This window comes from Balaenoptera acutorostrata, chromosome 14 (assembly GCF_949987535.1).
Source record: "Balaenoptera acutorostrata chromosome 14, mBalAcu1.1, whole genome shotgun sequence".
In the NCBI taxonomy this organism is placed as follows: Eukaryota; Metazoa; Chordata; class Mammalia; order Artiodactyla; family Balaenopteridae; genus Balaenoptera; species Balaenoptera acutorostrata.
Genome location: NC_080077.1, coordinates 73,767,511 through 73,781,484, shown reverse-complemented (window position 1 = coordinate 73,781,484; position 13,974 = coordinate 73,767,511). Strand labels below are relative to the sequence as shown.

The window sequence follows — 13,974 nt, the reverse complement described above, 5'->3', positions numbered from 1 at the left end:
AATTACTACAACATTCTTACTATCCTGCCATGGACAAAAAAGGGAAAAATTATGAGCATCCAAGCATTTAAAAATAAACCAGAGCATTTGAAATTGTTTTTAAAATATGGTCAGCTTTATTTTTTATTTTTAAAGTTACATTGAAAATTTCTGAAAAGTCCTAAAGACAGTTCTCTTATATGAGTGGTACATAGCGATTATATCAACTGCATAGCAGAAAAGGGTTTATTCAACTGTTTTGATTGAAAATTTGTAAGTAGCATGCCCCAAGTACGGTTTCTGATCTTGCTTTGTCTTTATGGGAATTAAATGCAGAACAGCTCTTGTTTTAATTGATAGGTATTTTCAGAGATTTGATGGAGGCAAAGTTAGCACATTTACTAACAACATAAGATATTAGAATACATTTTTATTTCAATTTTCTCTCCTACTACGCTTATTACTGGGGTTAAGAATCAGTATGTAAGTAGTGAATATGTATTTTCCACCCTATACTGTGCAAGACAGGTATACTCGGACTCTGCTTTTGAAGTGCCTAGTTTTACTTTAGCAATCAAGCCTTTATTGATAATTTGTAGTTAAATACTTGGCAGTAGTTTGTATGTTAGAGACTCCAGTTGATTTGGGAAAATAATATTGGGAAATGAGTATAATGAAATCTCATTATTAATTTGATTATGATAATTTGAGTATAATGACATACTTGGGAGCCTAATGAGTATTCTCAAAACCCCTTACATTCCTTAAAAACTGAGATGTAGTCTGATGATTATGCAACCTGTTTCTCCTAGTGTTCTTAATTCAGCTAGGTTAACAGTCTCAGGTTTTTTTCCTGATTTTATGTATATTTCATTGTTTAGGAGATTATGTTTCTGTAAGCAATCCCAAGGGCAATTTTAAAATATCCCAGTTCCAAGAATTGGAAGATCTCTTTTTATTGACAGCGGGAACAGACTTCACACCAATGGTTAAAGTACTGAGTTATGCTTTGACTAATATACCCAGTCTCAGGTATGTCATTTTGACTTTAATTACTACCCCTTGTAAGACTGCTAGATTAGTAGAAGGTATTCTAAATCGATTAAATACCTAGTGGACCTCAACAGGCATGTTATCCCTCAGTCATCATTTCTCACTCTTCTTCCTCCACTCAAAGCTGTTTTATTTACTTGATTCCTTTATTTTTGATATTTTTGGTTACCTAATTGTCACTAAAAAAACATTCATGCTAGTTCACTTTTAGACTTTCCATTCATGCATATTTTTAATTCTATAATCGAAATAGTACTTTTTGAGTTGTTGTTGTTTTTTCTTTTAAGGAAAGTGAAGCTGATGTTCTTCAATAAAACAGAGGATGACATAATTTGGAGAAGCCAATTGGAGAAATTATCATTTAAGGATAAAAGGTATAAAAGTGGTACTAGCTCTGTTTTTAAATATTCATACAGGTTTAGTCAGTTGATACCCTGCCTCCTTTGGTTGGAGTTTTTAACTGACCAGGAAACTCCTTCAAACAAAAATAATCACTAATTCTCTTTAAAAAAAAGAAAAAAAAAGCTAAATGTAAGTAATGTTAAGTAATGTTAGTACACCTCCCCCAAAGAAATAGTTTGATAAGGTCAATGTGACATCAAATATGTATCAATAAAATATATACTGGGCTTTATGTTTCTGTTATGTTGTTTATACTGAGTTAGGTTTCATTGAAAATGATCTAGTGTAGCCAATTTGGTAATTCAAGATTTTCTTGTTATAATGGGGACAGATCGAATAAATCTGGTGAGATAGGTTAAGCAAAAATAAGCATTTTTTTTTTACTACAGGATTTCTTAGAGCCTTTACTATGCCAATATCCATTGTGACTTTCCAAGAAGGGGATTCCTTCTGCATTGTTTAGCAAGATTCTCTTCATTTTTGTTCGTTTACATTAACACGTATTAAATATCACTAGTGGTCCTCAGTACACACTTTGGGAAATGCTTGTATAGGTAATAGAAAAAAGTCTGAGTCAGGCTGAATTCAGTGGTAAAATGAGGCAGCAAGGACAGCAAGGTGGCAATTTGTTTCATTGAAAAAAGAGCCCTAGCACAGTCCAAGGAAGTGAGATAATTTAACCACGCATATGCCCCATCTCCCCTAAAAAGATATGAAAGCAGTTGGAAATTCAAAACAAAATTCTCAGAAGAAGAATGAATTGGACAAGCTGTCATATTTCTGAAGCATTTTTGTAATCATTAAAAACTATTTCTAAGAACTGCAGAACGTCATAAGTCATACAAAATATCTGACGTAAGTATTTATGACAGTATGGTGGAGATAAAGTTCCAGACATTTTAAAAGTTAAAGACCTCAGAAATTCAGCTGTCCCAGGGGCTCCAGGTTCTTCTGAATATTTTCTGAATATCCTCACTAAGGTGATGCCGTAATTCCTTCTAGTCTTTTCCTCCCTGTTGTCTCCCATCCTCCCCCTCTTTCTCTTTTAGTAAATAATTTGCACAAATGAAGGACGACCTGAATTTAATCATCGAAGTGTTTTCTTACATACTTAAAACATAAACCTAAGAATATGTACTATACTTCAGTAGTTGCATGGCAATTTAGAGCATAATTTAAAGAAATACAAATTCCTGGGTTTTTCAAGTGTCTTTTTCACTAATTTTCAAAGTAGAAAATCGGAAGCAGCATTTATCAAAAAGCCTAAAGACCTAAATTCTGGTTTTCAGTCTACCCTTTACTAGCTTGAAACTGTATTAAAAAATTACGTAGCTCTGTGGGCCTGTCCCTTTATTTTCAAAATAGAATAATGACCTCTTTCCTACTTACTTCATAAGCCTGTTGTGAGGACTAGAGAAGATAGTGTAAATGCTTGGAAATTGTGAAGCCCTGCCTCAGATATTTGGATTGCTGCTATGAAGGACCTCTGTATACATGTGTTCTTGTGTTGACTGTTTGAGCTCCTGTTTCCTAAACAAGCATTTAAAAGACTTTAAGCAGACATAGCTACACTTTCTTAGCTAGGTTTTTTTAAAAAAGTATTTCTGGCGGTTTTGGGACATGGTATTCTTCAAGATAGTTTGCTTGTACAAGAAAAATTCATTTACTATTATTTCAGCTAACAGACATTGTGCTCTTAGTCTATCCATTGATGTTAAACTCGACATAAGAAGTAACGTGTATATGTATAACTGAATCACTTTGTTTTACACCTGAAACTAACACAACGTTGTTAATCAACTATGCTCCAATATAAAGTTAAAAGTTAAAAAAATTTTTAAAAAAAAGAAAGAATTGGTAAAAAGGCATGTGTTGACAGCTTCTGAACATGAATTGCCCTTTAACAACGTCCCCTGTGTGTTTTGTTTTGTGTTGTCTTGCTTGGTCCACAAATTTGGGTTGGTGGAATTGCATAGGCTGCAGGATTGAGGATGAGGAAAGGCCCCTTTTTTTTTTCACTTCTGGATGACTGGCTCTAAGTGAGTGAGACGCTCCAGTTTGCTGGGAGAGGTGAGAGTGTTTTGCCTCTGGCCTGCCTCTATCCTCTCTCTCCTGCTCCCTCTCTCTCTCCCTGCTCTCACTTGCCTGCTCCCGCTCCTGTGCGCTTTCTGCCCCCTCCCTTTCCTTCCACTTTCTGGAGGTACACCCTCCTTGCTGGGGGCCCTCTACTGGCACTGACTTCCAGCATCGGATAATCTGTGCCCCCTGGAGACTCGGGGTCAGACCCTCACTGGAAAACACAAAGGCCTTGGGGTCAGACCCTCACTGGGAAACACAGAGGCCTTGTGTATGTACGTGGCTTTGTAACATTTATCAGGAACCTTCCATATTCTCAGGTTTTATGCAGATAGAGGAGAAACCTAGTCTTGAAGGTTTACTGATGGCTGTCGGTAGTACTGTTCATTCAGAGCATAATTGTTGAGTCCCATACATAGAAGGAAAGTGAAACTTCAAATTTAATATAAGGTAGTTTTAATTTGTCACATCTGTCATTTAGTTAACATTTAAGGCTTAATTTTTTTTATCTGTTAAACCACCCTTTCCTACATCTTGACTCTCCTATGTCACTGCTCGTTTTAGTAATAAAGTTTCTGATGGCAGAATGTGAAACTTGAACACATCTCCTTGGTTAAATCATTATTGGATTGTAACTATTAAAAAAAATAAGTTCTATAGTTAAAACAAATGAAATACCTTACTCTGTAGGATTAGGACACAGCTTTCCATTCAATCCTTTGCAGAACGAGGAGGGATAGGAAAAATGTATACTGAGACTGGTGTATTATCTAATATTTTCATTTTCAGCAAGCATGCTGTGCTTGTCCTCAGAGTTTATCCAAATAATATAGTTAGCAAAGGAAATTCTTTGAAACATTGTTGTATGATGGAAACTTATTAACCTTATTAACCTCGGGCAAGTCACTTGATCTGACGGAGCTTCAGTTTTTCCATCTGTAGAACAGGGACATCAATATCTCCGACATAGGGTTGTTTGGGAGTGGGGGCCATGAGATAGCAGATGTGGGTGCCTCGCCCAGAATTAGCATATTTGTAACTTTCATTTACTCATGAATTTCCTGTTAGCGTCTCCCAGGTGCCTGTATGGGGGTATAACAGGGAACAGGATATTGTGTTGGCTTATCTTCTCATGCAGTCCAGGGAATGGATCTCTTCATTTTCCCATGTTGCTAAACTTAACAGAATTGCTGAAAATAGGTAGACCATTTGTACTCTTGTAGGATGTTTCTGTTTCAATTCACTTTTCATGTCATTAAGCATAAAATTTCAACGGAAAAAAAAAGTTTGCCTGAATTTTATCCAAAATTTTATTACACTTGACTGTTAACTCCAGTAGAAGGTAAATATGTACAGCAGCAGGTGTAGCTAATTACTATGTAAGCTGAAATCCAAATTAGATTTCACTTATCTCTGTCTCGACTACTGAGCAGTGTTATGAGGCCTGGTTGACTCAGTCTTACACACTGGTACTCGCCCCTCCCCCAGTAGAATGCGCCCGCTCTGAGTTCTCTGCTTTTGCAGAATTCTTTTTGAGGTGCAGGACAGTTTGACAATGAGATTGACTTCTGGATGGCATTTTGTAATATATAAATATAATAAGTATTTTCCTTCCCTTTCAAAGCAGTCATGTTTGAAGATAATAACCTTATTTTAGTAAAGTTAGTAACATATTGTTTTCTATAAATAGTAGAATTTGATGATTTGCTGATATTCCCCGTTTATAAAATTAATACATATTTGTATAGAAAAATATATAAGGGAAAAGATCACCCATAATCTTACCATCCAAGGAACAACATTATGGTTTGTATCTTTCCATTCTCTTTCTCTCTCTTTCTCTCCTTCTCTCTCTCACAGACCCACACATACATACAAGCACGCACGCACTTATACACTTAAATGCATACATTTTTGTTTTGTATTTTTAAATAATGTAGCCATACTGACTATACTGTTTATAACTACATTTTTAGTGAATTGTGTGTATTCTATGTATAGAATACTTTCAACCTGTGGCTCTCGACCTGGAGTGATTCTGTTTCTCCCCGTCCGAAACCCTGACACCCTAGGGGACATTTATGTCTCGAAACGTTTTTGATCGTAACAACTGATGGAAGGGGTTCCCCTGGTACCTAGTGGGTACAGACTGTTAAGAGCCTACAAGAATGCTGTTAAGAGCCTCCATTGCACAAGACAGCACAGGACAGCAAAGAATTATCCTGCCCAAACTGCCAGCTGTGCTAGTTGCGAAAACTCACACTACACCATGATTTTTAATAGCTGCATTGTACTTGGTCATTGAGTTCATACCATAATTTGTTTAACCAACCCTCTACTGTTTGACATAGTGAGTACAAATTTTTCTGTACCTCTCTAACTATGCAGGATAAAGATTCACCAGAAGAATCACTAAGTCAAAGTGTACCAAGGCCTCTTGATCCATTTTGACAATAGCCTCTCGAAAGGTAAAGTTTTTCTATATTCTGGTGTCAGTTTGGGGACCAGCAATGTGTAAGTCCCATTTAAGACAGCAAAATCCAGTGATTCCAGAAGCACAAGTAAGTTAAACAAGGTGCTTGAATGCCTTTCTTTTTCCCCAGCCTGTGAGGCAACTCAGATATGTGGGCCCCTAATCTGGACCCTATACCACTCTCTGTTCCTCCCAGATGTTCCTCCAGGGGTGGTGTTTTTTTGGGTTTTTTTAATTGAAGTATAGTTGATTTACAATATTGTGTTAGTTTCAGATGAACAGCAAATTGATTCAGATATATATTTTTTAGATTATTTTCCATTATAGCTTATTACAAGGTATTGAATACAGTTCCCAAAGTTTTTTGGGTTTTTTTAAAATTTATTTATGTTTTGGCTGCATTGGGTCTTCGTTGCTGCATGTGACCTTTCTCTAGTTGCGGCGAGCGGAGGCTACTCTTCATTGTGGTGCGTGGGCTTCTCGTTGCAGTGGCTTCTCTTGTTGCGGAGCATGGGCTGTAGGCGCGTGGGCTTCGGTAGTTGCAGCACACAGGCTCAGTAGTTGCGGCACACTGGCCCTAGGGCACGTGGGCTTCAGCACTTGTGGCTCGCGGGCTCTAGAGTGCAGGCTCAGTAGTTGTGGTGCATGGGCTTAGTTGCTCCATGGCATGTGGGATCTTCCCGGACCAGGGATCGAACCCATGTCCCCTGCATTGGCAGGCAGATTCTTAACCACTGCGCCACCAGGGAAGTCCCAGGGGTGTGTTTCTTGGAATGTGTTCCTTGAAATATTCATGTGTTCCCCCTAAAGGCCTCTATGATTAAATAAGTCTGAGAAATAATGTATACTATGTTATCTTCTTGAAGTTTAATATGAACTTAACATATTCAAAGCTTTGAGAAATTCTGACCAAATCTATTTAACTTCTCTTAACCCAGTAGTCCCAAACTTATTTGACAGGTTAGCCTTTTGTTTTCATGGACGACCACTAACATTTGGAGGAGCACAAGTGTTTAATCAGATTCGTTTTGAGAAATATTTTTAACCCCTAGCTGTTTATTTTGTGAGCTGTTTTTCCCATGAGCAAATAGCAAGTTTTTCTGCAGATTCTAGTATTTTTCTTTAGCTAGAGAAATCAGGAAAAGCTGGGGCCCCAAATACTCTGAAATACTACTTTGTGGGCAGTGACAAGCCACTGAAGCTTTAGCAAAGAAGTTGTGAGATTGGATCTGGGATTTTAGGAGAACTAGTATAAGAATGATGTACCAGATAGACGAGGGTAAGCTTAGTAGAGCAGCATCTTAGACACGAGATAGAAGGGCCAGTCCTGGAGTTGTGGCAGTAAAAATGGGAAGGCAGGGATATGTGTGTGTAAGAAATAGGAAGGAGTGGGTCTGGGAAGCTGATTGCCTGGAGGAGGAGGGAATATGTTGTTGAATGACTTCAGTCTCTGCGTGTGGTTTAGACTGAATGCATACGTTTATATTTCAAGATTTTTTTTATCTCAGGTCATTTATCAGCCTACTTGAAAGTAATTTTTTTTGGACAAGCTTGTTTACTTCCATTGACATTTAGACCTCATAGGCATTCATCAGAAGCAGGCCTCTCCCTCTCTCTCTCTCTGTCTCTCTCTCTCTCTCATGTTGCTTTGCACTTTATGGATTCTCGAAATTTATTTTCAGGTAACCTTTTCAAGAGTCCCAGTCCTTTCTGGCACTTCTGAAATCACAGGGCAGAAAGGAGTTTCAGGACGTTTGCCAGTGCATCCCCTCATGCCTCAAGGCTATAAATGCTTCAGACAGTCAGTTGCCCTTCAGAAAAATTCAGAAGCAACCATCCACAGTAACCATCTGTATCCTGATATGGTATAAGAAATCCTTCATTCGTGTATTCTTGAGTCTTACCTTGGGATTGTTCCCGCTCCAGTGTAAGCTCTTTTCCAGTGCTGTGAAGGAGAAGATAAACAGGATAGCAGCCTCCTAACAATCCCCTGAAAATTGCATCCATGCCACCTGGTCACTTTTTCCATTGAGAGACCCAAAGGTATACCCAGGGGACCAATATGTGAATAAATACAAAATACATGAGGAATTTATACCAGTTATGTAAGGATCACAGTTATTTTTCACCCTTTAGTAGATGCCTGCAGAAAGCATGCCACTGATTAGGCTTTTTTTTTTCTTTTTTTCTTTTTAAAGCATCTCACTAAAGGAAAATTAAGATTTTTATTCAGATGACAAAGGACGCCAGTATTGATTTATATATCTTAGCAGTTTTATTCCAGTGACAGACTGATTGGAAATAGAGGCAGAGGAGACTATCTTTTATTCGTAATTTAACAAGGCAATTGCTACATTTTATTGCATTGTCTATGTATAATTAGAGATGTCTTAAGATAGTGGTTCCACAGCTGCTTTTGGGTCCCCTTTGATAATCTGATGAAAAGTTATAGACCTTCTTCCCAGAAAAATGCCCTTACAAATTCACGTACATTTTTATATGTAATTTTCATAGATGCCAGCATATGACTTTGTTCTTCTGAGTATAGTGTTTGTTTTTAACCAATATGGCTTCTTGTTAAATAAATTCCTTTATTCATTCATCAAGTATTTTTTGCACACTTGCCTCAAGCCAGGCCTGGATACAGTATGAACAAGACAGGCAAGGACTCTGCCCTCATGGAACAGCAAACAAACATCACATTCCAGAATTATGTAATGCTATCTTAATTATAAGTGCTGAGAAGGAAAAAATGTTAGTGAAAGAAAGTATTTGGGGTACTGTTTTGTATAGGGTGGATTCCTATTGCTGCTAAAGTGAAATGGGAACCTTGAAGGCAAGAAATAAAACACGTCTCTGTTGGGTTTTTAAATATAAAATCAGAATATTCGAATTGTAAGAGAGCATATAGTTTTCCCACCTTGTTCCACAGATGGACCTATAAGCCCTAGAGGCTGGGTCTGGTGAGAGCTGGGACGGGTTCTGTAGCCCCGGCCGGCGCCCTGAGCTGGTCTGTATGCTTGTGCTGGCCCGTCTGCTCTTGGGAGCGTTTACCCAGCTGCAGCCCAGCCAGGCGAGGACCACAGCTCCAGCCGTGTCTTGCTTCTGTTCTGATGTTTGGCTCCCAGGGCCACCTCACGAGAGAAATTATTCACTTCAGCGTTTTCTTAAGATTGAGATTAACATATTACTCAAGTGGAAAAGGTAGAAACACATTCGATCTGATGCTACTGAAAATGATAAGAACTAATTGTGTTTGCAAAAATGGAGCAAAGGGAGCAGGTACAGCTTAGAATTTTGAATTTGCTATGGCTGTTCATCAGCAGTTCACTTAACAGATTACCGAGCTGTGGGAAGAAATGGTCTGTTGTTCCCTTGTGAGACTTGGTTTGATGTGCTTCTTTCTGATTGTAATTCTGTACCCTTTCTTTTCTTTGAAACGTTTCACTCCATAGTGTTTGAGTGCCTCCTGTGTGATGGCCACTAGGGGTGCAGTGATAACCCAAGCAAACATGGTCCCTGCTCTCACGGAGTTTCTGGTCTAATGGGGAAGGTAGACATTACTAGAATAATCATCTTGGTGGCCACATATTTACAGCCTGATAGAAAGGCTATAAGGAAGAGGAAAAGGGAAACATTTCTACAACACGTGTAATTGCGAAAGGGCTCCAGACTGGTGGGGCTGCTGTGCTTCCCTGGAAATGATGCTCGAGCTAAGAAGCTGAACAGTGGGGCGTGGTAGAAACATTACGGAAGGAGAAAGAGAACAGGCAGGGTGTGGCAGTGGAGGCTGAGAGAAGCAGAGCACAGTTAGGAGCTAGGATTGGGGAGAATTTGGACGTGGAGGGTGAGGCAGATCAATCCCGGGTTTCTGCCCGGGATTTGCGCAATCTGCCGGGATTTGTGCCATTCACAGCAGTGACATCGGGTGTGGCACAGGGATACTGTAAGTCAAGGTTGAAGCCATGAAGACAGTAACAGTAAGAAGTCAGATAGGCCGTTGGTCATCGGGGTCAAGGACTCATTGGAGGGGTTTGAGTCAGAGATGAAAATGCACATGTCACTGGTCGTTGCTCTTTGCTGTGCTTTATACAAGCAAATTATTGACAAAAATGTGGAGTTCTCTGAGATCCTTTAGAGCTCTCTTTCTAATGAGTTCAATAGAAAATGTCAAATTATTCTCTTATCTGTAGCAAAAGTTAATCTTTAGTAAATGTGGATTTACCTGTATGTTTTTGCGAAATGTTTGTTTACATTCTGTTCTAGTGCTTTTCTAGCAAGCGTGTCAACCTTCATATATTCATTTGTTCTCCAGGGGAGAAAAAGATACGTTAGTGAACTGGAAACATGTTCATAATATATTTAATGTAATAGACTTTAAAAAAACGTTTCTTTTCTCCAGATTTGACCTTGAATTTGTTCTCTCAGCACCTACTTCTGAATGGAATGGCAAACGGGGATACCTTTCACCAGCTCTGCTTTCTGGATTTTTGAAAAGAAGTTTAAACACGTCCAAAGTCCTTATCTGCATTTGTGGGCCAATGCCATTTACAGAACAAGGAATGAAGTGAGTAGCAACATGGTAGGAGAGAGAATCCCAGCACCGTGAAATGACGACCTCCTATAAACAGCAGTTGACGTGGCTCTCATTTCTTCCTATTCATATGAACCTGCACTTCAGTAGTATGTCACAGCGTAAGAAAATAATAACAAAGTGTTTAATCTGCGTGCAGGTGAAGCGTCGGAGGCCCGGATTATGCACAGAGTTAGACATGAACACAAAAGTCAGACACAGCCAGCTCTTGATGGCCTCTGGTAGTGGCTGGTAGTGTGGACACTTTCACAAGATTGGTGCCAGATAGTTTTGGGGACACTAGATTCAACCTCCTCTTCCACCAAAGCTTCATAATATATAATAATTTTTTTTAAATATATCATAATAAGCAGTGTTCATCTCATTGTAGCTTTTGATCTTCCATCATTCTCTGCAACTGGGTGAGCATTAATCGATAACACAGTGAGAGAAAGCCAAACAGCAAGACAAAAATCAAGACTAGAACATAAATAAGCCAAGACCAAGAGTTGAACTCCGCACAAAGAACAACCAGTGGTAGTGATCATCTTATTTAAAAATCACCTTGATCTTATTTAACTCTAAAATGACACTTTAAAATATTTGGTTAGATATAGCCACTATTGGGTTTCTAGATGATTTTAAAATATGACTGCCTTAAATGCCCTGCATTTCCTTGTTTGGTATATGACTGAACCTAACATTTGCTAGGTAATTTTCTCTCTTGCTATTTTATTTGGGTTCAGATGGCGAGAGGCTTGCATGCCGCACCACGTTGGCCCTCGTAACCCCTGTGCCGTCCTGTCCCTTTGTCTGAACGTGTGTGTCAGCTCTGGAAGCTGCCACTTTGGGTTGGAATCCCAGCTCCACCACTTACAGTCATCCTACAATCATCAGCTAAGTGTCCTAGGGCCAAAACCTTCTAAGCTTTAGTGCACTCGCCTATCCGAGGGAATAAATGATAATATTTATGCGTGTGAAATGCTTAGCACAGTGACTACAAAGAATGAGTACTAAGTAAATGTTTATACTTTCAGCAGCATTTTATTTATTTATTTTTTCACCTCCTTTTTTTTTGGCCATGCCACATGGCTTGCAGGATCTTAGTTCCCCAACCAGGGGTCGAACCCATGCTCCCTGCAGTGGAAACGTGGAGTCCTAACCACTGGACCACCAGGGAAGTTCCCTTCAGCAGTATTTTAAACAGAGCTACTTTTAAGATTTCAGTCTCCATTTACAGTATTTTCCAAGTTGAATTATACTTAAGCAGTATTTCTGCTTCTCCTGTTCAGTGGGGGAAAATTAAGATAGAATGCTAGGGGATCAACTCCTTACTTCAAAAACTGGTGAATGAAGAGGAAGAAAACAAGCATTTATTCTCCCTTTTCTATATGAGTTATACTACTGGATAACCACATAATAGATGAGCAGAAGTTATTCTTTATAGAATTCCTCGGCTGATAAACGAATAAAGAATGATAGAAGTAGAATATCACCAACTTCGGTCCCTAATGAAACTAGTAGATCTGTACTTAGATCACCAGTGGTGGTTAGCATCCAGAAAGAGAGGCAACCCGGTATTATGTGCCTCCTGATGAAAGAGCACTATGAAGTAGTCTTGTCAAAAAGAATTGAACCTGTATCTGATTAAGCCTCTCGATCCAATTATTAAATTTTGGGAGATAAAAGGAAAAAGGAACATATTATTAAAGTAAACCACAGGGATGCAGCAAAATGAGAACCGTGGGAGACTCAACACTTAAAAATATGATTTTGGGGCTTCCCTGGTGGCGCAGTGGTTGAGAATCTGCCTGCCAATGCAGGGGACACGGGTTCGAGCCCTGGTCTGGGAAGATCCCACATGCCGCGGAGCAACTGGGCCCGTGAGCCACAACTACTGAGCCTGAGCGTCTGGAGCCTCTGCTCCGCAACAAGAGAGGCCGCGATAGTGACAGGCCCGCGCACCGCGATGAAGAGTGGCCCCCACTCGCCGCAACTGGAGAAAGCCCTCACACAAAAACGAAGACCCAACACAGCCAAAAATAAACATAATAAATAAATAATAAATAAAAATTTAAAAAAAAATATGATTTTGTCAACAAATAAATTGCAGGACAGAGAGAGAGAGAGAGAGAGAGAGATGGAGGGGATGTTACAGATCAAAAAATACCCAAAAGACATATAAACCAATCACAGTGAGTAGACTTTAATTGGATCTTGATTCAAACAAACTTTAAAAAATTACAGCATTTATGAGACAATTGAAAATGTGAACACTTACTAGATATTAGATGATATTAAGGAATTACTGTTAAATTTTTAGAAGTGATCATTGTGGAGTTTTTTAGAACACACATGCTAAATAGGGAAAATGAAAAAATACTATGGTTACGATGGTAAACTTTGATCTTACTTCTTTATTTTTAAACATCTTCCCTAAGAAACATGTGCTTTTTATTTGTTTTTCAGGTTGCTGCATGATTTGAACTTTTCCAAAGATGAGATCCATAGTTTTACAGCATAATGAAGAGCTGTCATTCAACTGTTTTAGCTAAATTTGTGATTACTTAGGGTTTTTTAAAAGAACATTTTTGTATATAGGTTAACTAGAATCCAGATTTTAGTTTCTTAAGTGAAATCAAATGTTTCTTCACTATAGATACCTTGTTGACTTTATTTTGTATCATAACTTATTTTACTACTGATATTTGTCCTGGAAGGTCAATCGTGGCAAGTATATACAGGATTCTTTGTTATGAATCACAAAGTTCCTTACCATTTAAACTGTATCACTGTTCTACAATAAGCTCTTGTGTTTTATGACATGATAAAGCAAAGGATCATTTTGATCACATTTCTATGCTGTAAGATGTCTGATTAGCAATAAGATTAAATTTTACATTGCACTGTAAACTCAGGAAATGATCATTTATGTCCTTGTTCTTACTATGAAAACATGGGATGTTATAACTTATTAAGTGATCCAAACATTTTGTGTGTCTATGGCCTTGATACAGAGTAGAATAAAAAATATTCTTAAGTACTTTTTAATCTTTGTGGTAGAAATGTGTTTGAGTGCAACAGTATGGGTTAGTGTCTATGGGAAATTTTAAAAGCAGCAATAAAAGATTCTGGAGACACTTCACACACGCAGCTTTGGATTATATGTGTTTAGAAAGTTTAAGACAACCTTGACAACTATTTTGATTCTTAGCCAAAACTAGAGGCATCAGGAAAGATAATGAAAGTATAGCATCTGGTCTCATGGTCTAAAATAATCATTTGGTGCTTTGGAATAGGTTACATTTAAATTCTTTTTGAGCCCATCTAGACCAGCTGGGAAAATGAGGAACACTCCATCCTAAATGGTACCTTCCCTGGCTGGCTGCTTGCCCCACAGCTGGCGGTTCAGCAGGGA

At 38.5% G+C, this 13,974-nt stretch overlaps 1 protein-coding gene across 1 annotated transcript in view; it reads left to right on the top strand.

Annotated features, from left to right (window-relative positions):
* LOC130704723 (cytochrome b5 reductase 4-like) overlaps positions 1-13,119 on the top strand; it is a 41,761-nt gene extending 28,642 nt beyond the window's left edge. The window contains exons 10-13 of the mRNA XM_057527642.1: positions 861-1,011; positions 1,320-1,406; positions 10,386-10,550; positions 13,026-13,119. Of these exons, the coding sequence (XP_057383625.1) occupies positions 861-1,011; positions 1,320-1,406; positions 10,386-10,550; positions 13,026-13,080 (458 nt within the window). The 3' untranslated portion in view covers positions 13,081-13,119. The remainder of the gene's footprint in view (positions 1-860; positions 1,012-1,319; positions 1,407-10,385; positions 10,551-13,025) is intronic.
* Positions 13,120-13,974: the final 855 nt, after the last annotated feature.